This window comes from Ovis aries, chromosome 2 (assembly GCF_016772045.2).
Source record: "Ovis aries strain OAR_USU_Benz2616 breed Rambouillet chromosome 2, ARS-UI_Ramb_v3.0, whole genome shotgun sequence".
NCBI lineage: Eukaryota > Metazoa > Chordata > Mammalia > Artiodactyla > Bovidae > Ovis > Ovis aries.
In genome coordinates this window covers 53,145,918-53,172,568 of record NC_056055.1, presented here as the reverse complement: position 1 = coordinate 53,172,568, position 26,651 = coordinate 53,145,918, and the positions used below count along the sequence as shown (strand labels likewise).

General features: G+C 44.6%; 1 protein-coding gene across 6 annotated transcripts in view; it reads left to right on the top strand.

Moving 5' to 3' along the window:
* UNC13B (unc-13 homolog B) overlaps nucleotides 1-26,651 on the top strand; it is a 219,448-nt gene that overhangs the window by 177,678 nt on the left and 15,119 nt on the right. For 5 of the 6 annotated variants that reach the window (XM_042243292.2, XM_042243290.2, XM_060409307.1 and 2 more), the window contains 13 exons: nucleotides 3,789-3,835; nucleotides 6,500-6,578; nucleotides 8,229-8,303; nucleotides 8,770-8,989; nucleotides 11,371-11,598; nucleotides 12,208-12,349; nucleotides 14,391-14,560; nucleotides 15,007-15,122; nucleotides 15,466-15,629; nucleotides 18,064-18,214; nucleotides 19,585-19,653; nucleotides 21,047-21,136; nucleotides 21,441-21,569. In XM_042243292.2, coding sequence (XP_042099226.1) covers nucleotides 3,789-3,835; nucleotides 6,500-6,578; nucleotides 8,229-8,303; nucleotides 8,770-8,989; nucleotides 11,371-11,598; nucleotides 12,208-12,349; nucleotides 14,391-14,560; nucleotides 15,007-15,122; nucleotides 15,466-15,629; nucleotides 18,064-18,214; nucleotides 19,585-19,653; nucleotides 21,047-21,136; nucleotides 21,441-21,569 — 1,680 coding nt within the window. Of the gene's footprint in view, nucleotides 1-1,394; nucleotides 1,418-3,788; nucleotides 3,836-6,499; nucleotides 6,579-8,228; nucleotides 8,304-8,769; nucleotides 8,990-11,370; nucleotides 11,599-12,207; nucleotides 12,350-14,390; nucleotides 14,561-15,006; nucleotides 15,123-15,465; nucleotides 15,630-18,063; nucleotides 18,215-19,584; nucleotides 19,654-21,046; nucleotides 21,137-21,440; nucleotides 21,570-26,651 lie in introns of all 6 variants that reach the window. The other variant, XM_042243294.2, reaches the window with a different exon arrangement.

Here is a 26,651-nt window from a genome sequence, read left to right as displayed (position 1 = left end):
TGTTTTTGAGAGGAAGGCAGATAAATTTTCAGAGACATTAATATTTGATCTAAATTTTTAAGAATAAGTCTGAGTTCACCCAGTCAGTGCAAGAGGCCAGGTCATGACAATATATTGACTTTTCTTCTTTAGGCATCATGGGGAACTCTGGGAATAGAAGGACACAACTGAAGTAACTTTGACATGATGTGTACAATATATTTAAGATAGTGGAGGAAGAGAGAAACCTTTTCAACTTGAATCACGGGGTCAGTTTGTTGCCGAGCTTTCTTTTTCAAAGGGAACAGAGTGTTCCCAGGAAGTAGGGAGTAGATGTAGTAGAAGAGACAGTTCCCTCTCCCAGAAATGTTTTTTTAATCTCACCCATTTTTCTGCACTGTTTTGGAAGATTCCTATTCCTGAATCTCTTCTGTCAAGTCAGGTGACCCATTAGGTAATCAGACATAGCTTGAAAAATTGAGAGCTTATTAGTTACCATGACTCTCCCTTCTACTTGTTATGTAACATCAGTGATTCTTTATTCAAAGGGATGGGAAAAAAAGAAAAGAGGGGCTAATGGGCCCAGATAATGGACTTTGCTTAGAGAAGGAAGCCTCTGTCAAGCAAGTGTGGCCTAGAAGGCTATGTAGCGTCTGGCAAATAGGAAAGGAGTAATTTCTGGACTTTATTCTTCCTCTCCTGTGGTTTGCTTGGGTCCTTCTGGAAGTGTCAGTTTGTTTTGACATATTGTTCTAAGTTTGGTAAATAATCAAACCTGGGATTGCAACCATGGTTTTATCATTCAGATCATAGTGACTTAGGTCACAGTGACTTGATAAGGACTTGGTGCCTCCAAATTTATGGCCACTGAACATCCAGGTCCTGGCCTTACTTCCAGGCTCTAACTTGGCCTAACTTAACATAGGCTCTGGGAAAACAGGCCAAGGCTTGTGGGGCAAAACGTAGCCAGCTGTGTTAGAAAAGGGAGAGGGCTCAGCTACCCAGCCTTTAGCCCAGATTCAGATGAGCTCTTGTAGCTCATCTGAGGAATGAACCTGCTCTGTGTTCAATCAGTTCAGACGGCCTGTGGGAGTGGCCCTTGGTAACACAGCTGGCCTTGTGGCCCTGGTGGCCCTGACCCTGCATACAGACCACTTTGGAAAGGGGGGAAAGGGTGGCTGAAATTCCCAGGCCGACTTGGTCCTTTGGCTTTTGTAGCCAAACCTGTTCTAAACTAAAAGGCAGGGGCAGCGAATACAGGTGAGGATTCCGGGAGCCAGGCTCTGTGAACTGCCCAGTTGTCAGAGGACTTCTCTGAGCTCTCCTCCGTGTCCCATGAGGTTAGCTCTACCTGGTTTAGGATGAATCTACTAACCTCTCTGCCCTTTTTTTTCCTGCTCTTTCTCTCCTTGCAGAAGGAAAGCGAGGAGCCCTTCAGGTTGTGCTCTGGCCCTTTGGGGCCCCTTTGTTGTTGGTTCTCTCCCCTCCCTGCTGAGTACAGTGTGTGTATGTGTGTGTGTGCACGCATGCGTGCTTATGAGCTGTGGCTCATGCAGCCGGTGTGTTTGTCCTGACAGCAGTTTGTGTGCATGCTCCATGCCTGTGTGTGCTCCTGCAGACACCCGTGGAGCCTTGTGAGGATGTGTGTGCCTGCATGGCACACGTTCAGTGTAGCATGTGTGTGCTTACCCCTGTGCTCAGTTTGACTCCCCCAGGTACTGACTGCCTTCCTCTTTTCCTACTTTGCGCAGTGTGTGTCCATTTTCTACTTGTGGCTGCCGACTGGCATATGCTGTAAACCCTCGCTGAGCCCAGCATGCATACACACTTTGTATTTGAGAGCAGGAGTTTTTGTAGGCTTTTTGTGCCTCTTGCTTGGGGCCTAAATGTGAAAGTGCTTTGTGCTTGTGGGCAGGCTTCCTGGCCTCTCTGTGAGCACAAGGGTCTGCAGACCTGTGGTGTGGTTTCCCCACACCATGAGAATGTGTGGTGTACTAAAGCTCTGTGCCTACAAGCACTGGTTCCTCAAGATAGTAAGGGTGCGCTTTGCCGGTGATTTGAGCCCTGGTGAACACCGAGTCCTCCCCCAGATGGGTGTGTGCGCATGCTCTGTATCTCTGTGTGCAGGATCCGTGCTCACCTGTGGTTCTTCAGGTACAAGTTGTGTCTATGAATGTACCTCCTATAGGTACTTTGCTGAGACCTGCTCTCATTCCCCTAGCCCTCCTTCTGTGCCCTGTGTGTGCATGCTCTGCACTGTGTCTTCAGGCTTCTGCAGACCCACTGCCCCCTCTAAGCACAGGAAATGTGTATGATCTGAGCCTGTGAACCCTGGCTACCAAAGATGTTTTGTGATTTTGTTTCCCTAAGCCCAGTGGCTTCTGGCAACCACCTAATTCTAGGTAGGAAGTAAAAAATCTGCTGAGTGCAGTGACTGTTTCTAAAGGGAGGATAAGTTGGTTGGTGGGATCTGGAGATTTAGGGGTGGGCTGCCCCTCACAGGAACCTTAGGAGACTTGATTCAACCTTCTCACTGCCTTTTGCGCCTGGCCCTCCCTCTACCATTTCATCCCACTCATAGAACCAGGGTAGGAGGCAGAAGCAGTGAAGTGTGGTCATGAAGGGCCTCAGGCAGTAGGCAGCTAGGCTTGATTAGTACACAGGCAACCTGAAAAGGATCTTATATCCAAAGTGCATCTTGAGCTTCCTGCTGGTCCAGGGTCACTCTTACCCACTTTTACATCACCGATTAGCTTGTCCTACCTCTCTTTTTCACTCTCTTGCCTCATTTTGTCTATAACTCCTCCTATCTTTAGCCCTCCCAAAACTTTACCCCCTGTCCAGAGCCTAACAGCTACCTCTGCCTCCCTTGATCTGGAGCTCCTTTGCTCAGGATGGCTAGCTGGAATCTAGATCCCAGGAGTCAGGGAAGTCATTGAGGGTGGAGGGAACAAGGAGGAACAGAAAGCCCCAGACCCACTAGTACTGTCTGTTGCGCCTAAATAGCAGGTGCCATTGGTCCTCTGAGAGCCCTGGCAGCTTTGGAACTCTCTGTACTCTGCCTGAAGGATTTGCTTTGGATTTTTTTTTTTTTTTTTTTTTTTACAAAAAGCTTTAAAAAGTGTTTTCTAGTAGTTCCTTGCTTGAATTATTTGGTGCTTCAGTTTTCAGCTTCTTATTGTAGAGTTCATAAAATTCACAAGAATGGTAATCCAAGTATCTAATCTGCCCTGGATTCTTTTGTTATATCGAGTTTATCAAATGTAGAGCATACTCAGTGTCAATGAGTTATAGCTTCAAGGACCCTAGGCCAAGTCAAATCACAAGATGAGACAGGAATCCAGAAAGACCAGGTCTGACTCTAGGACAGCCAACAGAACTTAAGAATATAGCTGGAAGACTGGACTCTATATGAAGTTGTCCTTTTGCTTTAGTGAGGCCTGGAAGCCTACATGGGCCCTCTCTTGGCCCATGCTTCCTGTTCTATACCAGTGGATGTGTGCGGGGGCTCTACATTCTGGCAGCTCTCACACTCCCAGTGGATCTTAGTCCTGGGTTCTCTGTGAGCTTATATCCTCCATGTTCACTGGGGAGAAGGGAGATGAAGTACCACTCACTTCAGCTGCCTGCTTGTGGCCCTGGCTGATCAGGGAACTGGCTTACACCTCAAGTCGGCTATGTTACCACATGGTGTATGTGACCTATGCTGCTCTGAGCTTCCTACTTTACTGCTCACTGCCCGACTGAAGAAATATGGCATTCTCCCATCTTTGCCAGGAGCTAACTTCTCTCTCTTTCTCTCTTTAAAGATTCCAGATGATGGTGATCCCTGTTTGCCCCAGTGGCTTCCAGAAGGGTAAGTGTGGCACTTCAGGCACATACAGAGTCTCGTATGCTGCTTTAGCTTTTCCCTTGGGAAGCAGGAGAAACAGCTTCATCAGCTGGATTCTAGAGAAGGAAGAGGTTCCACTGTCGAGACGGTTGTTTCTCCCGGGCAGAGGAGAGGACTCTGCAGGCTGATTCCCCAGAGACGGAAGAGAGAGCTTTGCAGAATGGTTTCCCTGAAGCAGGGGAGGGAACTTTGGGGCTCCCCATCCTTACTTCTGGAATTTCTGCTGTATTGCATCATAGTGGTGGTATGCCTTTTATGTATAAGGATGAGAAAACTGGAAAAATATCTGCACTTAGAGCTGGTTTCCTTCTATTCCACTGTTGATAGTGTAACTGCTTAGCTTGCTGCTGGCCTCAGCTGTTGTGAGTCACTCCCTTACTCCATTCTACTATAGTGAAGACATAAGTAGCATCCTTTATGAGCTCTGTGTGTTCTGTCTGTGTTTCTTGTCTGAGAGTTTCAGACCCATGTGATTGCACCGGAGAATCATTTTAAATTGTTCAACTGCTACGACTTACTGTTATTAAGAGAGGAAAGTGTTTAAGTGCCCGTGCCACCTCTGTCCTCCACATACAGTTCTCAAGACCGCTAGGCTCTTCCTTCTCTCCTTGCCCCTCAAAGTCCTGGCGTCGAAATTCTCCGTGGCTGCCTCCTCTTCCTCATCACCAGGGAAGAAAAAAGATTAGATCGGAAAGTTATCAACTATATTTTTAAATGCCTCTTTTTCTTGCTATGTCTTTTTTATAGCAAGAGTTAATCATGTGAATGAGCCACTCTTCTTTTGTCAAAAGCTCATTTGTGTTGCCAAAAAAAGATACTTCTTGGCTTAAGGTATACATTTTATAGTTTTCAGAATTAGCCACAAACTTGTGGCATCGGTTGCTTCTTCAACAGCCCTTCTTCAGGGCTTTAGCATTTTTCTTCAAATAATTTTAAACTTGATACATACCAACGCAACATAACCAGGCTATTTTTAAATGGAGCCATGCAGGGATTTTCTAAATGTCTCCCTGTTGTCATCTTTCCCTTCCTTCAGCTTAGTCCTTAGAAACTGTCACACGTTTCAAACTTTCATAGGTGTGGTGGTCTCATTGAGAACAAAGCTCACTGCCCATATTCAGGAAGCTAGATGATTAAAAATCAGCATATAGGGTTGCCTGCTCCAACTCCTAACCTTGACCTAATTTGTGGCTCCATTTTTTGCCCTTATAGCTAGCAGTATGTACTTATTCTTCTGTGATATTTCTCTTTTCACACCAGCTATGGTGTACAACCCAGCCACCCTTCTTTCCCCACCTCATTGCTTACATGAAAACCAAATACCTGAGTTAATTTAATTAAAGCTCAGAAGGATAGTTTCCGAAAGGTCAGAGAGGATTTTATAGTTCCTCTCATTTTATGGAAGTGACACCAACATCCAGAGAGAGGAAGGAATTTTGGCAGAGGATATGTAGTGAATTAGTAGAAGAGTTGGGGATAAAATCCAGATTATCTTAATGTAAGAATGATGTTCTTTTTAGGAAATTCTCTGTATTTTTATTGTGCGTTGTTATATGGAATAAGAGGCGAAGAACAGCAAAGTTAATAAGTATAAAAAAAGTATAAGAATTTTAGAAATCTCAAGTTGCTCATAGGCTTCTCCAGTGACACTGATGGTAAAGAATCCGCCTTCAGTGCAGGAGACCTGGGTTTGATCCCTGTTTGGGGGAGATCCCCTGGAGAAGAGCATGGCAACCCATTCCAATAACCTTGCCTGGAGAATCCCACGGACAGAGGAGCCTGGCGGGCTATAGTCAGTCCATGGGGCTGCAAAGAGTTGGGCATGACTGGGTGACTGACACTTTCACTTCACTTTCAGTTGCTCTAGCTATATTTTTTTTTTTCCTGGTTTCTGTTGATGTGACCATAGGGCTAGGCCACACTCTGAGTCACTTTGCTGTTTCCTTCTTAAATGGTCTTTTTCCCCTCTAAAGGGCTTCCCTGGTGGCTCAGACGGTAAAGCGTCTGCCTGCAATGCAGGAGACCCGGGTTCGATTCCTGGGTCGGGAGGTTCATCTACTTCTCCTGCTTCCATTTGATTATGCAGGCTCCCCTTTCCAGAGACTCTGTTTTCTTCAGGAGGCTTGGATAGAAGAACTGGGGACTCTTCCTCAGGAGGGAGAAGGTCTGCTTCTACATGTTCTTGTTTGTCAGTCTTGCTCACCTAGGCAGCACCTCTTCTGTAGAGCTGTTCCTGGGCTCTATTCTAGCACAGGTCCAGAAAGACTTAACTTTAGGCATCAGTGTCTCTGGCCTGAGTGTAGGGAGAAGCTATCTTAAGCATCAATTCCCACCTGGAGCACAGGGGTCTTCAAATAAACAAAGGTACCTTGGACTGGCATAGTGTGATAAAAGAGCTTTCAGTCCTTGGCTAACACCTTAGAAGGAGACTGAGAGCAGATTCCATTGTTTGTCATCCCATGGCTTTATTTCCCTCGCTTTCTGTCCTCCTTTCTCCTCTTAAAGGCCCATGATGAGGGTCAGTTCATCCTTCTTTGGGGAGAGGATGAGCAAGGAGAATGGAACATTGAACCTGCCAGTAACTCAAGAGGAGACTAACGGTCCTGACATATTTTCCTCTCTCCTCAGGCCAGCTGGAGGGCTCTATGGCATTGACAGCATGCCGGATCTACGCAGAAAGAAGCCACTGCCGCTTGTCAGCGACCTGGTGAGTGAGCGATCTTAGTGAGCTGTCAGGAATGGAAGTGGGGCCTTCAGCGGCAGGTATTAGTCTGATGATCAGTCATTTAAAGCCTCATTTAAAGACTTAGTGATGGCTTCAGTAGGACCTTGTATGATCTCACTGGGCTTAGAGTGGCACCCAGGTACCCTAGAGTCCCAGAACCACATGTTCAGTAAGACTTGAACCCTTTTTCTATTCCTGGTTTTTTTCTCCCTATTCAATCTTTTATATTTTTTTGTCCACTCCTTTTTTAATTTTTCCTCCATATTGTGCTCTTTTTTCCCTACCAGTTTCTCCCTTCTTAACTGACTGAATACAAGTATCCTTTGCCATTTTATTTTCATCATTTCTTTCTTTCCTTCCCTTTCCCGCTGCTATTGATACGTCTTTCCCTGTCTCCTTTCTAGTGCACCTCTTATCCCACCAGTGCTTCATCTAGCTGGCTGGTTGAAGATGATGTCAACTCTTCTTGATTACCTTCTTTCATTGTCTTTCATCTCCTCTTTTTTCTCTTCTTTCCTTCTTTTCTTCCTGCTTTTTCTCACTTTCTCCCTCCTTGCTCACCAGTTTTTTTTGCTTAACCGAGTGGATGGCAGTATCTTACTCATTTCTTGTTTCCCATCCTTTGTCTTTTAACCTTGTCCATATTTCACTTTATGGCATGACTCTCCTTCTAGGCCTTGGGCCCTGGGCAGCTGTCTGGGTTGGAACAGTGGATAGAGAATAGAGATGGGGGGGTTGGGACATGTGTCCTGCTTTAGACTTCAGGGAAGAACCTCTCAGTTGTGTCTGAAAGCTTTCATGCCCTTGTGGGGCTTTTAACATCATGTTATTCCTTTCTCTGCTGTCCTCTGCACAGGCTATGGTGAGTGTCTCCAGAGCCCTTTTCCATCCTTTATAAAAGCCCGAATCTCGACCTCCCTGGGCACGTCCCCACTATTCTTGCTGCTCAGGCTGATGTAATGACTTCCGTCTACCTGGTGTCCACTGCCTAAGGAAACTGTGTGCCTCTCTGGAGGCTGCCCCTAAAGCTTGGCCTTGGCAGACTCATGGGCCTTTCTAGCAGGGCATCCTAGACCTCATGTGAACCCCTTGCCCTGCATGATTTCAGTGAGGCTACATTGCCCCCTTTCACTCAGTGCCCTGCTCATTTGGGCTGTTGGCCTCCACAGCCACCTAGGATAGTGTGGGCATGGGCTGGTGCTCAGGACTGGAGATTTAGTATAGCATCATTGTTCCCCGTGATGGTTCTTGAATGTGACTCTGACAGAGTTTTGTGTCTGTCCTGTTCTTAATGACCTGTTTCATACTGTAATTCTAGACTTTTCATTTTCCTCTGCCTTCCTTTGAGGCAGATACCTAAAAATATTAGAGGAAGGAGAAACTCTTTGGATGACAGGTACCCTGAGAGAAGTGCTATTCTATCATTGTTAGAACAGTTCCCTGAGGGCCTTGATTTGAATCTTAACCTCAGGTGCTTGTTACCCATTACCTGTGGAGAGTCCCCTGTGAATGACAGTAAAAATAGAAAGTAGTAAGTTATCCTCAGATAGCTTTGGTCACTGAAACTCCCTCCCCAGGACTTTGCCCAGCCCTTGGTAGTAGCCAGGGCTGACAGCAAGTCTTCTCTCACAGTCACTGGTCCAGTCCCGGAAAGCAGGCATTACTTCTGCGATGGCTACACGCACCTCTCTCAAAGATGAAGAGCTGGTAAGTGACCCCATGGGCTTTCATGAATTCACTTGCCTATGGCCCAGTGATCATCTCTGTAGCTATACACTGGGAATTCAACAATTTTGGGCGGACTCTGTTAATGAAACAGACAGATATTATAGCATCCAGTTTTCCACATTGGGAGAAGCAAAGGTCCAGACCAGGGGTAAACCTAAATCTCATGTTGGAGTACGTGACCACTCATGTCAGGGATTTATGGTGAGCCTAGTACTGTGTTTCCCTAAAAAGCCTGAATGCTGGGGCAAGGCTCAAATCCAGCATTCAGGTCATGGATGTGCTCCTTGGATGACCAGGAGCACATGATGTTGGGGGCTTCTTTCTGCCAGGCTGAAGCATCTCCTTGATTGCCGGAGGTCTTGATAGCCACACACTGGGCTTAGTAGTGGTATCTCTCAGCAGAGAACTAAAGTCACTGATGGGTGATGGGATATGTGTTTTTCAGAAATCACATGTGTATAAGAAAACCCTGCAGGCCTTAATCTATCCCATCTCGTGCACCACACCCCACAACTTTGAGGTGTGGTCAGCCACCACTCCCACCTACTGCTATGAGTGCGAAGGCCTGCTCTGGGGCATTGCCCGGCAGGGCATGCGCTGCAGCGAGTGTGGAGTCAAGTGCCATGAGAAGTGCCAGGACCTGCTCAATGCCGACTGCCTGCAGCGTGAGTACACCTGTGGGGTGACAGGTGGGGGAGGGGGCTTGTGGGCAGCAGGGCCTCTCCAACATAGCCTGACAACAAGGAACCAGGATGGCTGAGCCATCATCCCTCCAATTTACCTGACTCTGAAGCTCTTTCCTTTTTAGAGAAAGTAGGTTCTTAAGTCAAGAGACATTGCCTTTCCAAATAACAGGTCTTGTAACACTTGCTTAAACACCTTTAGAAAAAATTCATTGAGCTTCCTATGGCACTTAGATGGAGTTAGAATTTCTTCCAGGATTCAGGTGATCCCAAAGGCTCTACTTGGGTATTGTACACACCATGATGGCTATATTGCCCAGAAGACTAGAGCATGTTTAATCAGGGTCCAGAACTAATAGGAAGAGAGAGTTCTGGGGTTCTAGGCCTCAGAGAGGAGCCTCCTAAGGTCTAGACCTCCAGATTCAGGGAAGGTAGAATTTACTCCTTGCTTCTAGGTGGAGATTTTAGACATCAGTACCAAGAACAGAATCTTCAAATGGATGAGGCAGAGGTCCAGAAGGAGAATGTGTGACTCCCAAAGCCCTTGCTAAACATGTGACTTATGCCACCATCTGAGTGGGAAGAACAGGGAAAGCAGCAAGTCTTGGCACAGGAGGTGGTAGTGCTCCAAGTTCTTATCTCCTTGCTCCACTCCTGCTCGGCTTGCACCGCTATGGTTAGACCCTGGGAAGAGCAGGGGTGGGTGGGTGGGAAAGTATTCTCTCACCCTCCAGGTCTTTAGGTGTTCATCATTGCCACGCCACAGCAATGAAAGCTTCAAGAATTATGGTAGGAGAAAGGAAGGTCACCTTTAGACTCACAAGCGCTTCATTATCCCAAGGAAAGATATGAGACCTAAAAGGGCCTTGAGGAAGTGTTGACTTAAAATGTCATTCTCTGAAGAATGCTAGACTGATGCCAGTGACATGGCTGTAATGGACATGAAGAGACAGGCTGAACATAGCAGAAGAGTTAGGTGCTGGCGATGACTTTGCCCAAACCCATCATGAGAGGGTGACAAGGACAGGTGCCAGCAGCACCCTGCTTTAATTGGGAGAACTAGCAACTGACTGCATAGGCTGCTTCCTGGAAGCCTCTAAAGTGGTGCTCTATAATAGCCAGGGTGTCTTATCTTCTCTTTAAGAGCCTTTCCGAGATCCCCTTCCAGGGAAGTAGCAATTGCATGGGATATGCTAAATGCAAGAGTAGATGCAGCCCAGGTCACTTTTCATTTATCTAAGTCTTCTATGAAGTACAGAGTGGAATTAAATGCCATTTTGTAGACCCCTAGACAGAAAATCTGCTTTCCATCCTCTCAGGGTTAGGAGATGAATGTTGACCTTTCTTCTTTGCTCCAAGTTTTGTAGTTAAGGCCTGAGCCTTTGGAGACTGGAGAGAGGTTAAGAGCCAATCTGCCAGTAAAGAAAGGATGAATCCTTTGCCTGAGAAGCCTGGTTGGTGAAATACGCTGGAGGTAATCTCTGTTCCTCCATAATCCTTAGGACAGCAGAGATGAGCTGGCTGGGGTCATGGCTGGTAAAAATGGACCTTGACCTTGCCAGGATAATACTGATGGTAACAATAGTAGAGTGTTTATTACTCAATAAATAAAGCACCTAGCCCAGGATCAGATGGCAGGCACTGGGCTGGATGCTCTATGCTAATAAAATGCTTACTACAAATCTTGAGAGATAGGTGCCACATTCTTCTCATAGAAGAAATGTATTTACCCAGCAGGGAGTAGTAGAGTCAGGATTGGAACCCAAGTCTGTCAGATAACAAAGCCATAATTTTCTCACCATACCACAATGTTTTGAGATTTGAGACACTGGAGCCACAGGGTAGGATGTGCCCAGCTATATGCTGTGATGAATTCTGAGATCTGTATCATGACTTGTCATTTGGATGAGTTTGGTGGAGTTTTGCCTATCCACAACTGTTCCCTGATAACTGGGATACCCATTTTGATATTTTGGCCTTAGACTTAGAGGGTATCTCTCAACAGCCATGTGGATGGAAGAAAGACAAAACCAACTGCAGACTGAGCTACCTTTTTTTTTCCTTTTCTCATGAAAAACTCAATATGTTTCTAAATAGAATGGACTAATATAACATTAGTTATATTGTTAACATACAACAATGATCAACTTTTTGCTACTCTTTGAGTTGCCTTTTAAACTCCACTGGCCAGGCATTAAACTCTAGCAGGCCCACAGATACCAACTTTCCCCAGAAAAATACCAGTCTTCCTAAGCTTCTCTCACTGCTCAGTGACACCTCCTACACCCCAGTCTTCAGCCTGATCCTTGATCTGGTAGGTGACCTGTTGGTTACCCTACTTTCTGTCTCTGGCCACTCTTCAGGGGCTGCAGAAAAGAGCTCTAAACATGGAGCGGAGGACCGGACCCAGAACATCATCATGGCCATGAAGGACCGCATGAAGATCCGAGAGCGGAATAAGCCGGAGATCTTTGAAGTGATTCGGGATGTCTTCAATGTGAGCAAAGTCGCTCATGTGCAACAGATGAAAACTGTGAAGCAGAGTGTGTTGGATGGCACCTCCAAATGGTCAGCCAAAATCACCATCACTGGTGAGTAGGCCAGAGTTTGAGGGGACAGGAGGGCCTCAGCTATGGGGAGGAGCCTGGGGAGGAAGCATCCTGAGCATGAAGAAGCAGGGACTTGCGGGGAAAGAACACAGAATGAAGCCCTCATTGTTCATCACGCCTCCTCTTCTAGACTCCAATGCCAGTGGTGCTGGGAGAGGCAAGGCTGACACTTGCAATCTGAATGATAATGCGAGGGTTTAGTAACAATCTGATATTACAGACTTGGTTAACAGTTTGATGTTATAAGACCTGGGAGGCTGGGGGAATGGGGACAGGCAGGAGATCAGGGAATAGTTAACCAGTGATTTATTAGCTGGGTGCATATGACTGAAGCATGCATGTATCAGAACAGGTAAGGACCTGTCTGGGTAAGTGGTCAGTTAGGGTCCAGGGAAGAGGTAGGATTCTTGGGCTAGGCTTTGAGGGAAAAGCTTAGGGCTAAGAATAGAAGTGGAGGAGTGAGGAAATCTGCTCCTGTACAAGGAGCAGATAGAGGATGCTCTAAGATGGGAAGTATGAGTCGTTCTTTGGAGGGCTCATGATTTCCGGAGTGTACTCTGAAGCCTTCTTCTATGTGTGTCTGGGTTGCAGTGGTGTGTGCCCAGGGCCTACAAGCCAAGGACAAGACAGGATCCAGTGACCCTTATGTGACTGTGCAAGTGGGTAAAACCAAGAAGCGTACCAAGACCATTTTTGGAAACCTGAATCCTGTTTGGGAGGAGAAGTTCCATTTGTAAGTCGTAGTGAGAAAGTCATCTTTCCTGGGACTGTGTATATTTTGGGAACAGTATTAAATCCTGTTATTCTGGACTTGGACTCTAAGAGAGATGGGGTAGAGGCAATGGAGAAAATCCATTTCTCACTTGCTTTAATTGGCTAGCATTCATTTTCCTAGGTCTCCTTCTCATAGACTGTTGTATCAGGGTTACTGCACTCAAGTCTTAACTCGGGCTATTAAAGGGGCCCCTGGGCAAACCATACTGCTTTTTCTAGTGCTGGCAAGATTTTACTACAGCTGAATGACAGTTCCAGAGACTGCCATGCAACTGTGTGCCTTGCAGCCCTGCCATCCTGTAAAGCTAGACTTTGCATTTTCCTAACCCCTAGGAAGAGTTAGTCTCTTCTAGGGAGTAGGGCGGGAACAGCTTGTCCTACAAGTGGGTAGACTTGAAAATAGAAACCTTGGATTTGGACAGTTTTCCATTTCCCTTAAAGGGCTCTGCTTTTCTTTCTGCCTCAGCTTCCACTCCCTTCTCCTTTATTCAGTATCTCACTTTTGTACAGGCTATTTCATATGACAGCAAGGGATGACTGCTGAAAAATGGCAAGCTGTAGCCTAGAACTTGGACTGCTGTCTGGTGAATCCAGATGCTTTATCACACCCCCGTTAATGCCTAGGACCAGGACTTTGAGTCTGAATCAGCCAAACAAGCAGCTTATGTAGAGACCTTCTGCTCTTGGCTCCTTGGAAGGAGATTGGGAAAAGGGATTGGGGCCTATAAAAGCAATCTCCAGTCCAGAGGCAATAGTTACTGAGGGGAGCACCTGTTTTTCAAGAAGCTAACTGGTTCCTGCTTGAATATTACTTATGGTTAATTCTACACTCAATCTTGGCAAAAGGCCAAGAAGTGATACTTACAGTTAATTCTAAATGAATTGGCTCTATAGTCAATTTTGCCCACTTTTCATTTAGTAAGCAATTTGTATTCTGTATGGGCTTCCCTGGTGGCTCAGATGGTAAAGAATCTGCCTGTAGTCTGGGAGACCCAGGTTCAATCCCTGGGTTGGGAAGATCCCCTGGAAAGGGATACTTCCACTCCAGTATTCTTGCCTGGAGAATTCCACGGACAGAGGAGCCTGGTGGGCTACAGTCTGTGGGGTTGCAAAGAGCCAGACATGACTGAGTGACTAACACACACTTGTATTCTGTATAAGACACTCAACATGATATTGTCTATCTAAAAATGTATAAGACAATGCCTGGCTTTAAGAGGCTTATTGATGATTTGTCTGTTATTTTTCAGTAGACCAGTAGTTATCCTATAATATCTTAACAGAATGTACAAAGACATTATGAGAACATAGGGTAAGGAGCAGCAAACTCTGCCAAGTACAACTTTTAGATAAGGCAACGGGGATCCAAAAAGCAACTGCTGGGGATGGAGAGTGTGAGGGAGGTACCTGGCAAACTACCCTTCCAAAGCAAGCACCATAGAGAAAATGACAAGTCAAGTGGATATTAAAGAATGATAAAAAAAAAAAAAAAGAAGAAGAAGGAGAATGAGAGAAGTTCACCAAGCACATTCCCAGATATATGGGGATGTTAGGTAGAAAACTAAAGCAAATATGACCAGATGGGCTTACCATGAACATTTAACATCTTTATGGACTTCATATAGGACTCTGGGGAGGGAACTACCAACTGCTTCCTAGGGTTCTGTGGCATCTGTCAGGCTGTTTTCTGTTGGTTTTGTTTATATAGCTAGCTGGCAGGAAATCAACATTGTCCCTAATTACTCCTCTCCTCCCCACTTCTGTCCAGCACAGTCAGGACTGGATAATAGCATGACGAGGGCTACCCAGGCTAAGGGCTGGAGAGCCATTTGCTCAGATAGCCCAACTCACTGGGGACTTGAGTACCAGCATTCTTTGACTCCTCCTCTTCCTCTGTCAGCCTCAAGTGCAGCTGGTAGAGCTTTGGGAAGGAAGTGGAAGTCATAAGAGAGAGGGTTGTTGGGTCCGTCCATAACAGAACCTGCCTGACTCTCTTACAGTGAGTGCCACAACTCTTCTGACCGCATTAAGGTACGTGTGTGGGATGAGGATGATGATATCAAGTCACGAGTAAAGCAGCGGCTAAAGCGAGAGTCTGACGATTTCCTTGGCCAAACCATCATTGAGGTTCGAACACTGAGTGGCGAAATGGACGTCTGGTACAACTTGGGTGAGGAAGCAGGACCAGAGAAAGCTTCTGGGAAGGGAGAGCATGACTGGGGAACCTGAGGAAAACCCTGTCTACCCAGTCCGCCACTCAGTCCCCAGAGCATTCACATCTCCATACAGAGCTTGCTTTCCCAGCAGAGAACCTACCACAGATAGAGACGGGGACAGAGGCCTGGGGGTGTCTGGGGCGCACTCTGGCTGAACATTTTTTCCAGCTTTCAGAAAGTGAGATCTCACCCCTAGTGCCTTTAGCCCACCGGGCACTTCTTTTCTCCCACGCAGGCAGTTCTGGGGTATTTGTGAAGTATACGGTCACTGCAGTGAGTTCGCCTGTTTGGTGAACGCTTGTGTCGGTGCCCCCTTTCCTTTGGGTTAAGCCGGGATGGGAGCTGTCGGTGCTGTCTGCAGATGCATTGTAGTCAGTCTCTAGTCTTCTTTCCTTCCTAGAGAAGAGGACAGACAAGTCAGCCGTCTCGGGGGCCATCCGACTGCAAATCAGCGTGGAGATCAAGGGGGAGGAGAAGGTAGCCCCATATCATGTGCAGTATACGTGTCTCCATGAGGTGAGCCAGCTCTTGGGAGATGGGGTGCCAGAAAGCTAGGTTGGGAGGTGCCTTTGACAATAAGTAGGATGGCTTGCTACTTGAAGTTCTGGAGCCCATTTTTATTTTATTCTTGGCTCACTGTGTGTGGCGGACAAGCCCAAGAAACAGTCCCAGCCTCAGTTCTCTTTTACTAACACGAGAACAGACTACTGGGGCCATAGGAGTTACCGAGCAGTGACTTGAAGGACAGAATTTCTGTTGAACCCTATTCACGCTCTCCTGGTCTTTACCAACAGGGTTTTTTCCTAATATACAGTTTAACTCTTTAATATCAATATATATTTTACTGTGTCTCCTACAGAACCTCTTCCATTACCTCACGGACATTCAGGGCAGTGGAGGAGTCCAGATCCCTGAGGCTCGAGGAGATGATGCGTGGAAGGTGTACTTTGATGAGACTGCCCAGGAAATTGTGGATGAATTTGCCATGCGCTATGGCATTGAGTCCATATATCAGGCCATGACGTAAGGCTCCCCTGGGGCCCTGGGAAACGGCTGCTAACTCTTGAAATAGCTGATGGAGGTACACTGATGGAGTGGACAGGTCCCTAGTTGGGTAGTATGCAGTGATTCATTGCTTTCCCTCTCTGAGCTGAGTGAGGTGGATCTGTTCCCCAAGGCAGATGGAGTATATGTATAAAGGGAGTGTGTTTATCAGTAACTCAGGGAGAGGGGAGTTGTCTGTCTACCCCAGAATTCACAGAGCATGGGTGTGTATACGAGAACAGACTTGCCCAGTCATTACAGGCCTGAGCATACAGGGTACACGTGCTATGACAGAAATCACCACCGTGAGAAGAGTTACAGGCTCTGTGTCAGAGGGGCTGCAAAGGAAACAGCGCTGGGAAAGCAGAAGGTAGCTAGAGCCCTGGCTGTGCTGCTTTTATTTAGTTTGACTTAGTTCTTTGTATGTGTCATATGTTGTGCCACATGCTGAGAACACGAAGATGAATAAGGGGGCCTCTGTGTTTGGGGAACTTGGTGGAGCAGGAGAGCTGCTGCTGCTGCTAAGTCGCTTCAGTCATGTCTGACTCTGTGCGATCCCCATAGACAGCAGCCCACCAGGCTCCACTGTCCCTGGGATTTTCCAGGCAAGAACACTGGAGTGGGTTGCCATTTCCTTCTCCAATGCATGAAAGTGAAAAGTGAAAGTGAAGTCGCTTAGTCGTGTCTGACTTTTAGCGACCCCATGGACTGCAGCCCACCAGGCTCCTCCATCCCTGGGATTCTCAAGGCAAGAATACTGGAGAGACAGACCAGTAAACAAACAATTGCATTATAATGTGATAATTGCTATCGAGAAGTAATGAGAGCATCTAAATGATGAGAGCATCTAAATTTGAGGGGAGGCCTGTGAGGGAAGCTGTTGAAGAGCTGACACTTGAAATACAGAAAAGAGGGAAGGGCATTTCTGGTAGAACATGTGCAGAGATGCTAAGATTCAGCAGAGCATAGACTATTCAAAGAATTACAAGAAGTTTAGTCTAGAGGGAGAAACATGTTGAGGAATGAGGTTAGAGAATGGCCCCTCTGCCTTTCTTGCTCTCTTCATGCTCCCTGGATGACTTCATTCAAGCCTATAACCTCAACTACTACTTTTGAGCTTAGGACTCCCAGATCTCTTTCTCCAGACCAGATCTTTTCCTGAGTTTCAGATCCATTTTGATTTGCTTTCTGGGTATTGCCACAGGCATTGCAAACTCAATATGATCAAAATCCAAATCAATGTTGTCTCCAGCAAATCTGTTCTGTTCTTCCTGTATTTCTGATTTTAGTAAATGGAATAGTTTATTACACAGTTATCCAAACAGAAATTCAGATGTCAGCTTAAACTTTTTTTTCTTACTACCACCATGCAATCAGTCTAAAGCCTCTAGATTCTACCTCCTAGAAACATTTTTAATCTATCAGTATTGCTATAGCTCAGTAATAATGATAATAATAACAACTTCTATATACCATTTCCTTACGTGCCAGGCACTGGTCTAAGTAATTTATGAATGTTAACTCATTTCATCCCCAGGTCATTATTATTTCCGTTTTGTAGGTGAAAAACAGGCATAAAGAAGTTGAAGTAATTGATCGAAAGTCCCTGAGTGGTAGAGCTGTGACTCAACCCTAGAATCTGGTTATTGGGTCTATGCTCTTAACCATTTCTTTGTTCCATTTGGTGCCTTGTTGCTTCCTTTCTGAGTGATTGCAATAACTCTTCAATTGGTCTTTCTGTCTTAGTCTTACCTCTCTCCAAGTTTTCTTTTCTGATTTTTACCATCAGGGTGACCTTTTTGAAAAACTAATCTGATCACAGTAAGCCTTTGTTTAAAAAGTACCATAGCATCTCAGATAAACTCCTTTTACTGTCTGTTCTCTGTCTGCTGCTCCTCTGTCATTCCTTAGTATTTGTCTATCAAACACTTGCACAAGGGCTATATGGAAGGTTTCCCGAATGAACGACTTTATCCATGAAGAGATTTGGTTTTGAAATACAGTTTCCCTTTGCCCGCATACTTCTCCAAAGATTAATTCTTACTATCTTTTAAGACTTGTTTCAACTATCTCTTCTTTGAGAAGCCTTTTTTCTAGTCTGTTCTAGCCCCCAGCCATTCTAATTTAGATGACCTTCCTGCATGTTCCCACAGAATTTTTGCATAGCATGCCTTAAGTTACTGACTTACCTTCTGACACTTGCCAGGCTATCACCTTTTTGGATTCTGGAACTTAATATAGGGCCTGGCACATAGTAGGTATTCATTGAATGTATATTTGAATAAATAAATTATGAAAGTCTTTGTTTGCCAAGGTGATCATAAGCTTCATACACAAGAGTGGGATCTTTTGATTACTTGGCTTTTACCATAAACCCTGAAGAGTCTTTGAGGCTGAAGATGCTGTTTTTCAGGCATTTTGCATGTTTGTCATCCAAGTACATGTGTCCTGGTGTGCCAGCGGTGATGAGCACCTTACTGGCCAACATCAATGCCTACTATGCCCACACAACTGCCTCCACCAATGTCTCTGCATCTGATCGTTTTGCAGCCTCCAACTTTGGGGTGAGTGTGATATTAAGACATGTTACCTGATTGTTATCAATTAACAAGTGTTTGATTTTTCAATTGGTACTGCTGATATGCCTAAAAATTCAAATATATAGTGCCACCTAGATAGTGAACTTGTTTCCTTATGGGTATTTAGTCTATACCAGTAGACTCTCCTCAGATATGGATAAAGGAGAAAAGGTGGAATAGCACCATGGTGGTTTGGTAGGGGCACAACGTGGGCTGAGGGAGAACTTTCTGGGCGGAAAGCTTGGTTGAGTCACCATGTTCCTCAGCCCTGCAGGTTCACAAAGGAACCTTCTCATTATTCAGTCTCTCTCTGACAGATTCGTACCACTTAAGTTCATATGGTCTGACATCTAAGCAAGAATACCAGTACATACCTGAACTTAACCCTTTCTTAGTGTCTGGACTGTTTTCCTGATCCAGGGTATACCCTTTCCTGTTGTTAAAGTATTTGAGAAGTTGAATCATTGCTCGTAATGTCACCTGATGTAAGTTCAATATAAGCTGGATGGAATATTTCTGATCCACCACAAAGACTACTCTTTAGAGATAATATTACTGATACTCCCAAATCAGTATCTCTGATCTCTGAGTGCTTTTCCTTGGTAGTAATCACTTTTTTGATGTTGATAGTCTTTTTGTAGACGAATTAGTGTCATTGATTAAGCCAGTCAAATATCTGCTCCTTTCTGTCTCTTGACAGTATCTATTTACTTAATATCTAATGTTATAATATTATCAATATGTGAGTTCTAGGACCACTGTATGAATAGCCTGCAGGAACGTTATTCCGTATTTAATTATACTTTTATAAAAATAAACTATCAAATAGTATTCGTTATTTATTTTGACATTTAAAATGCATAAACTAAGGGAAATTATGTGGAATGTGGTTCCACCTTCCAAATGTATCACTATTTCTCTCTCCCCTTGTCACTGCCAGGCTGTGGCTGTTTCACTGTTAAGAGCTATCCCGAGATAAGTTAGGACACCACAGACTCAGGAATAAGTTGGAGACTGTGCCTAGAGTTTCCTGAGATGAGTTAGCGTCCCAGCGGGATGGAGATGCACTGGTCATCTCCTCTTGATTTGTATTAAGCGCTGTTTCCAGTCCCAGAAATGTATCTCCTTTTGTCAGTGTGGGAAGAGTCCCCAGTCTGAATGCTAAGAGATGGAACAAGAACGACCTATCCCATTTCTCCTTTGCGTGGTTTGTAGTTCTCTTTGGCAAATACGAGACCCGATGTGTCCCCAACTCAGTGTTTTCTCCTCACCTCAAGATGGTGCTGTTTTTGCTACAGTCTGAGGGCTCAGGAACTGATCTTTTTTCTTCTCCATTATTTGTTTACCACCCTCAGAAAGAGAGATTTGTGAAACTCCTGGACCAGCTGCACAACTCACTGAGGATTGACCTCTCTACCTACAGGGTGAGTGAAGACATGGCTGTGGGGTAGGATGAGGATAATATCAAGATCAGTCTAGAGAGACTATGGGCCAATCACAACTATAAAAATTGAAGGCAGGAAAATTAGTCCTTTTCATCACATCTGAGTATGGCCAACATAACTGACACCTGTGGGTCCTCCAACTCCAGGGACCATGCAGTGTTTAAACAGTAGCAGGTGTGGTTGCTCTTTATAGATAGTTGGCTTTCTAACCCCACACATGTCACTCTACCAAACTCTCTGATGATATTCCCATTAGGGAGTCTCCTAAGGATAATCTCTTCCAGAAATGCCCTTTAAAACATAGATAGTTATGTTTTCTTATTGTGTCTTGCCATATTCTCCTCATTTTCCAGGCAAGGTGTGCGAATCTGGCTAAGGGAAGAGAGAGTAGCTTGGCTTGGGCAAGTAATTTGTAGCAGATATGTCCATTTCTAGAATGGAGGGAGGACAGAGATATACCAGGAAGGTGAGTGTCTAGATCAGGACAGGGAAATGGGCAGTTTTTTTGTTCTTCATACGTTAGGCCTTAGAATGACTTCATTACTTGCTTTAAAGTGTTGTGAATTTCCAGAACAGGCAATATACCCACATTAAAAAGTAAGTATAAAACAACCTCAAAGTCAAGAAGTGCAATTTTAATTATCTGCACCTTCAGTGCCCTCCATTTGCACGAATAATGGAGAGTTGACTGTATATCTTATATTTGGCATATAAGTAGCCCTTTGAAGGTTTAAAAAAAGCAACCCTTAAAATGGAGAGTGGTGCAGCATCTTCCTTAAGCTCTCTTTGGCAGCTTCTCCCTAAAACTCATGCCAAAAGGAAAGAAAGATCCTAAGGTGGAAAGAGCCTAAGGAACTCACTCCAAAAGCAGTTCTGCTCAGAGCTTTGCCATCTGCTGGCTCCAGAATGGTAGAGTAACCAAGATCCACTGTACAGAAAGTATATGTCCTGGATCCCAGTCTTTTCTGTAGTGTGGCTCCACTTATATTCCATGATATACAGTTAGATTGTAACTTCTGAAGAACTCATTGTTTGGGTGTAAGACTCTTCACCCAAGAAAAAAGTGTGTGTGTGTGTGTGTGTGTGAATGTCTGTATGTTTATTTGTGCAAATACTCACACGTTGCATGGGAAGTAGGGTTGGGGGTAGGACGTGTTGCTTTCTGGGCCTGGGGTTATTAACACCTGCTTTTGGCAAGGGCCTGAGTCCATGGAAAAGAGAGAGAGAGATGTAGTCTTACAGCATTTTTGTTCTGCTTCACTAGGAGAGATCCCTATGGGTGGTCCTTAGGAAGCTTCTGATCCCTTGCTTTTGGCAGGGAAGGCTTTCATATTCTTCTGTTCCTCTCTTACATTTTCTTGATTTGCAACAGAATAATTTCCCTGCTGGGAGCCCTGAGCGACTTCAGGACTTAAAGTCCACAGTGGATTTGCTGACCAGCATTACTTTCTTCCGAATGAAGGTAAGAGATGAATTTGGGCTGGGTGGTGCTAGGCTGGGGACCTGGCCTCAGGACATGGAAGCTAAGACTCATTGAGTATATAGTCTAAGGCTATAAGATCCATCACCTCTAAACTTATATTTCCATACATCTGTTCCTGAGTTACTTCCAAGAAGATCATAGATCATGAAAGATGGACTAGGTAGTTCTCTCCGTCAGCTATGCTGACAATTTCATCTCAGGGCAAGTTTGGGGGCACTTCTAGGAAGAAATCTCACTCAGGTCAGCAGGACCCTGGACCCATATTTTTTTAATTAATTGGCAGGTTCAAGAACTTCAGAGCCCTCCAAGAGCCAGCCAGGTAGTAAAAGATTGTGTGAAGGCCTGTTTGAACTCAACATATGAGTATATCTTCAACAACTGCCATGACTTGTACAGTCGCCAGTACCAGCTGGTAAGAGGATCGGACTCAGGTGGGGCCGGCTGTCAGTGGTTCTTGAAGCCTCAGCTTTCTTTCCTATGATTGTGGTGGAAAGGAGCTCAGGAAAAGTCCTTGATGTTCTCGGGAGTGAGTGGGTTGTGGAGTGGGGCCCATCTAGATCATGTGAGACATTTGTAGATGGATAGGAACCATTGGATAAGATGTTACATAACTGAGTTGAACAGAAACAGCAACAATAAATTTTACTTTGGTATTGAAGAAAAGGACCTAAATTTGAACTCAGTTCAGGGAGTGAGTAGGTGAATTCTTAGTCCTTCCTAGAGTCTGCTTTCCCCCTGAGGTTAATTTTATTCTGACTCATGTAAACACCTCTGTGTTCCAGGCTCCCTTCCCCTGAGATCTGAGCTACTGGAGCCTTTGTTTAGCTTGCCGCACTCAAGGCTTCGCCATCCATCTACAGATTCTCTCTGTTGGGGAAAGAAACTGTTTTTAGCTTTTATCTTTCAGTTATGCGGGAGTCTGTCTGAATACTTGGTCTCTATTCCCTAGGTCTTCCCTAGTGGCTCAGTTGGTAAAGAGTCTGCCTGCAATCAGGGAGACCCAGGTTCAATCCCTGACTCAGGAAGATCCCCTGGAGAAGAAAATGACAACCCACTCTACTATTCTTGGACAGAAGAGCCTTTTGGCTTCAGTCCGTGGGATCACAAAGAGGAATCTGACCTAGTTTTAGATAAATCTAGACTTTGAAAGAGGCCTTATAAACCATTCAAGGACTTTCTTTAGCTTTTTTATTTTGCTGTTGTTTTTTTTTTTAACTTTCTCTCACTCTTATTTTCTCATTATTTGTACTGAAGTAAATCCTCAGTGAAAGTGAAAGTCACTCAGTCGTATCTGACTCTTTGTGACCCCATATATAGAGTCCATGGAATTCCCCAGGCCAGAATACTGGGGTGGGTAGCGTTTTCCTTCTCCAGGGGATCTTCCCAACCCAGAGATCGAGCCCAGGTCTCTCATGTTGCAGGTGGATTCTTAACCAGCTGAGCCACAAGGGAAGCCCAAGAACTCTGGAGTGGGTAGGCAATCCCTTCTCCAGCAGCTCTTCCTGACCCAGGAGTTGAACTGGGGTCTCCTGCATTGCAGATGGATTCTCTACCTACTGAGCTCTCAGGAAAGCCTGAAGTAAACCCTTGGTGTTGTTCATTTCCCTCTACTGACCTTCAGTCCTTGATTCATTCATCTATCTGTTCTTTGAACAAGATCAAGTGCTAGGGATATAATCTGCATCTCACTCACATTTATCTCTTCTCTTTTTGATAAAAGCCATTCTAACAGATATGAGGTGATATCTCATTGATTTGCATTTCCCTACTGATTCAGTTCTGCTTTTGAACTGTGTTGTTGGAGAAGGCTCTTGAGAGTCCCTTGGACTGCAAGGAGATCCAACCAGTCCGTCCTGAAGGAGATCAGCCCTGGGATTTCTTTGGAAGGAATGATGCTAAAGCTGAAACTCCAGTACTTTGGCCACCTCGTGCAAAGAGTTGACTCATTGGAAAAGACTTTGATGCTGGGAGGGATTGGGGGCAGGAGGAGAAGGGACGACAGAGGATGAGATGGCTGGATGGCATCACTGACTCGATGGACGTGAGTCTGAGTGAACTCCGGGATTTGGTGATGGACAGGGAGGCCTGGTGTGCTGCGATTCATGGGGTCGCAAAGAGAGAGTTGGATATGACTCTTCCCTCCCTCAATCTTTCCCAGCTTCAGGGTCTTTTCCAATGAGTCCGTTCTTTGCATCAGGTAGCCAAAGTATTGGAGTTTCAGCTTCAGAATCAGTCCTTCTAATGAACATTCAGGACTGATTTCCTTTAGGATGGACTGGTTGGATCTCCTTGCAGTCCAAGGGACTCTCAAGAGCCTTCTCCAACAACACAGTTCAAAAATATCAATTCTTCGGTGCTCCGCTTTACTTATAGTCCAACTCTCACATCCATACATGACTACTGGAAAAACCATAGCCTTGATTAGACAGACCTTTATTGGCAAAGTAATGTCTCTGCTTTTTAATATGCTGCCTAGGTTGGTCATAACTTTTCTTCCAAGGAGCAAGTGTCTTTTAATTTCATGGCTGCAGTCACTACCTGCAGTGATTTTGGAGCCCTCCAAAATAAAGTCTGTCACCGTTTCCATTGTTTCCCCATCAATCTGCCATGAAGTGATGGGACCAGATGCCATGATCTTAGTTTTCTGAATGTTGAGTTTTAAGCCAACTTTTTCACTCTCCTCTTTCATTTTCATCAAGAGGCTCTTTAGTTCTTACTCGCTTTCTGCCATAAGGGTGGTGTCATCTGCATATCTGAGGTTATTGATATTTCTCCAGGCAATCTTGATTCCAGCTTGTGCTTCATCCAGTCCAGCATTTCTCATGATGTACTCTGCATATAAGTTAAATAAGCAGGGTGATAATACACAGCCTTGACATACTCCTTTCACGATTTGGAACCGGTGTGTTGTTCCATGTCCAGTTCTAACTGTTGCTTCTTGACCTGCATACAGATTTCTCAGGAGGCAGGTCAGGTGGTCTGGTATTCCCATCTGTTGAAGAATTTTCCTCAGTTTGTTGTGATCTACACAGTCAAAGGCTTTGCATAGTCAATAAAGAAGAAGTAGATGTTTTTCTGGAACTCTCTTACTTTTTCGATGATCCACCGGATTATAGCAATTTGATCTCTGGTTCCTCTGCCTTTTCTAAAACCAGCTTGAACATCTGGAATTTCATGGTTCACGTATTGTTGAAGCCTGGCATGGAGAATTTTGAGCATTACTTTGTTAGCATGTGAGATGAGTGCCATTGTGCAGTAGTTTGAGCATTCTTTGGCATTGCCTTTCTTAGGGATTGGAATGAAAACTGACCATTTTCAGTCCTGTGGCCACTGGTGAGTTTTCCAAATTTGCTGGCATATTGAGTGCAGCACTTTCACAGCATCATCTTTTAGGATTTGAAATAGCTCAACTGGAATGCTATCACCTCCACTAGCTTTGTTCATAATGATTCTTCCTAAGGCCCAATTGACTTCACATTCCAGGATGTCTGGCTCTAGGTGAGTGATCACATCATCGTGATTACCTGGGTCATGAAGATCTTTCTGTATAGTTCTTCTGTGTATTCTTGCCACCTCTTTTTAATATCTTCTGCTTCTGTTACGTCCATACCATTTCTGTATTTTATTGTGCCCATCTTTGCATGAAATGTTCCCTTGGTATCTCTAATTTTCTTGAAGAGATCTCTAGTCTTTCCCATTCTGTTGTTTTCCTCTATTTGTTTGTGGTTTATCACTGAGGGAGGCTTTCTTACCTCTCCTTGCTATTCTTTGGAATTCTGCATTCAATGGGTCTGTCTTTCCTTTTCCCCTTTGCCTTTTGCTTCTCTTCTTTTCACAGCTATTTGTAAGGCCTCTTCAGACAACCATTTTGCCTTTTTGCATTTCTTTTTCCTGGGGATGGTCTTGATCACTGCCTCCTATACAGTGTCATGAACCTCCATCCATAGTTCTTCAAGCACTCTATCAGATCTAATCCCTTGAATCTATGTATCAGTTCCACTGTATAATCATAAATGATTTGATTTAGATCATACCTGAGTGGTCTAGTGGTTTTCCCTACTTTCTTCAATTTCAGTCTGAATTTGGCAATGAGGAGTTCATCATTTGAGCCACAGTCCACTCCTAGTCTTGTTTTTCCTGACTATATAGAGCTTCTCCAGAGCTTCTCCATCTCCGATTTTGGTATTGACCATCTGGTGATATCCATGTATAGAGTCTTCTCTTGTGTTGATAGAAGAGGGTGTTTGCTATGACCAGTGCGTTCTCTTGGCAAAACTCTATTAGCCTTTGCCCTGCTTCATTCTGTACTCCAAGACCAAATTTGCCTGTTACTCCAGGTATTTCTTGACATCCTACTTTTGCATTCCAGTCCCCTGTAATGAAAAGGACATCTTTTTGGGTATTAGTTCTAGAAGTTCTTGTAGGTCTTCATAGAACCGTTCAACTATAGCTTCTTCAGCATTACTGGTCGGGGCATAGACTTGGATTACTGTGATATTGAATGGTTTTCCTTGGAAATGAACAGACGTCATTCTGTCATTTTTGAGATTGCATCCAAGTACTGCATTTTGGACTCTTTTGTTGACTATGATGGCTACTCCATTTCTTCTAAGGGATTCTTGCCCACAGTAGTAGATATAATGGTTATGAGTTAAATTCACCCCTTCCAGTCCATTTTAGTTCACTGATTCCTAAATTGTTGATGTTCACTCTTGCCATCTCCTGTTTGACCACTTCCAATTTGCCTTCATTCATGGACCTAACATTCTCCATTCCTATGCAGTATTGCCCTTTACAGAATCGGACTTTACTTCCATCACCAATCACATCCACATCCCTAATGATTGGTGATATTGAAAACCTCTCCATGTACTTGTTGGGCATTTGCGTATTTCCTTTGGAGAAATGTCTGTTTAAGTCTTCCCCCATTTTTTTTTGCCAGATTGGGGTTTTTTTGGTTTGTTTTGTTTTTTGCTATTGAGTTATTTGAGTTCCTTATCTATTTTGGGAATTAACCCCTTATCAGATAGGTGGTTTACAAATACTTTCCACCCTCTGTAGGTTGTTTTTTTTATTTTGTTGATTGTTTCTTTTGCTGTGTAGAAACCTTTTAGTTTGATATAGTCTTTTTGATTTTTTATTTTGTTGTCATATCCAAAATGACTATCAGGGAGCTTTTCCCATGTTTTTTTTTTTTCCAAGGAGCTTTATGGTTTCAGGTCTTACATTTAAGTCCTTAATCCATTTTGAGTTAGAGTACTGGAGCGGGTTGCCATTTCCTTCTCCAGGGGATCTTCCTGACCCAGGGATCAAACCCGAGTCTCGCACATTATAGGCAGACGCTTTACCCTCTGAGCTACGTGGCCTCTGCATAACATATGGGTCCAATTTCATTCTTTTGCTTGTGGCTATCCAGTTTTCCGAACATCATTTATTGAAGAGAATATCCTTTCCCCATTGAATATTCTTGGCTTCCCAAGGCCTTTTCTTATCC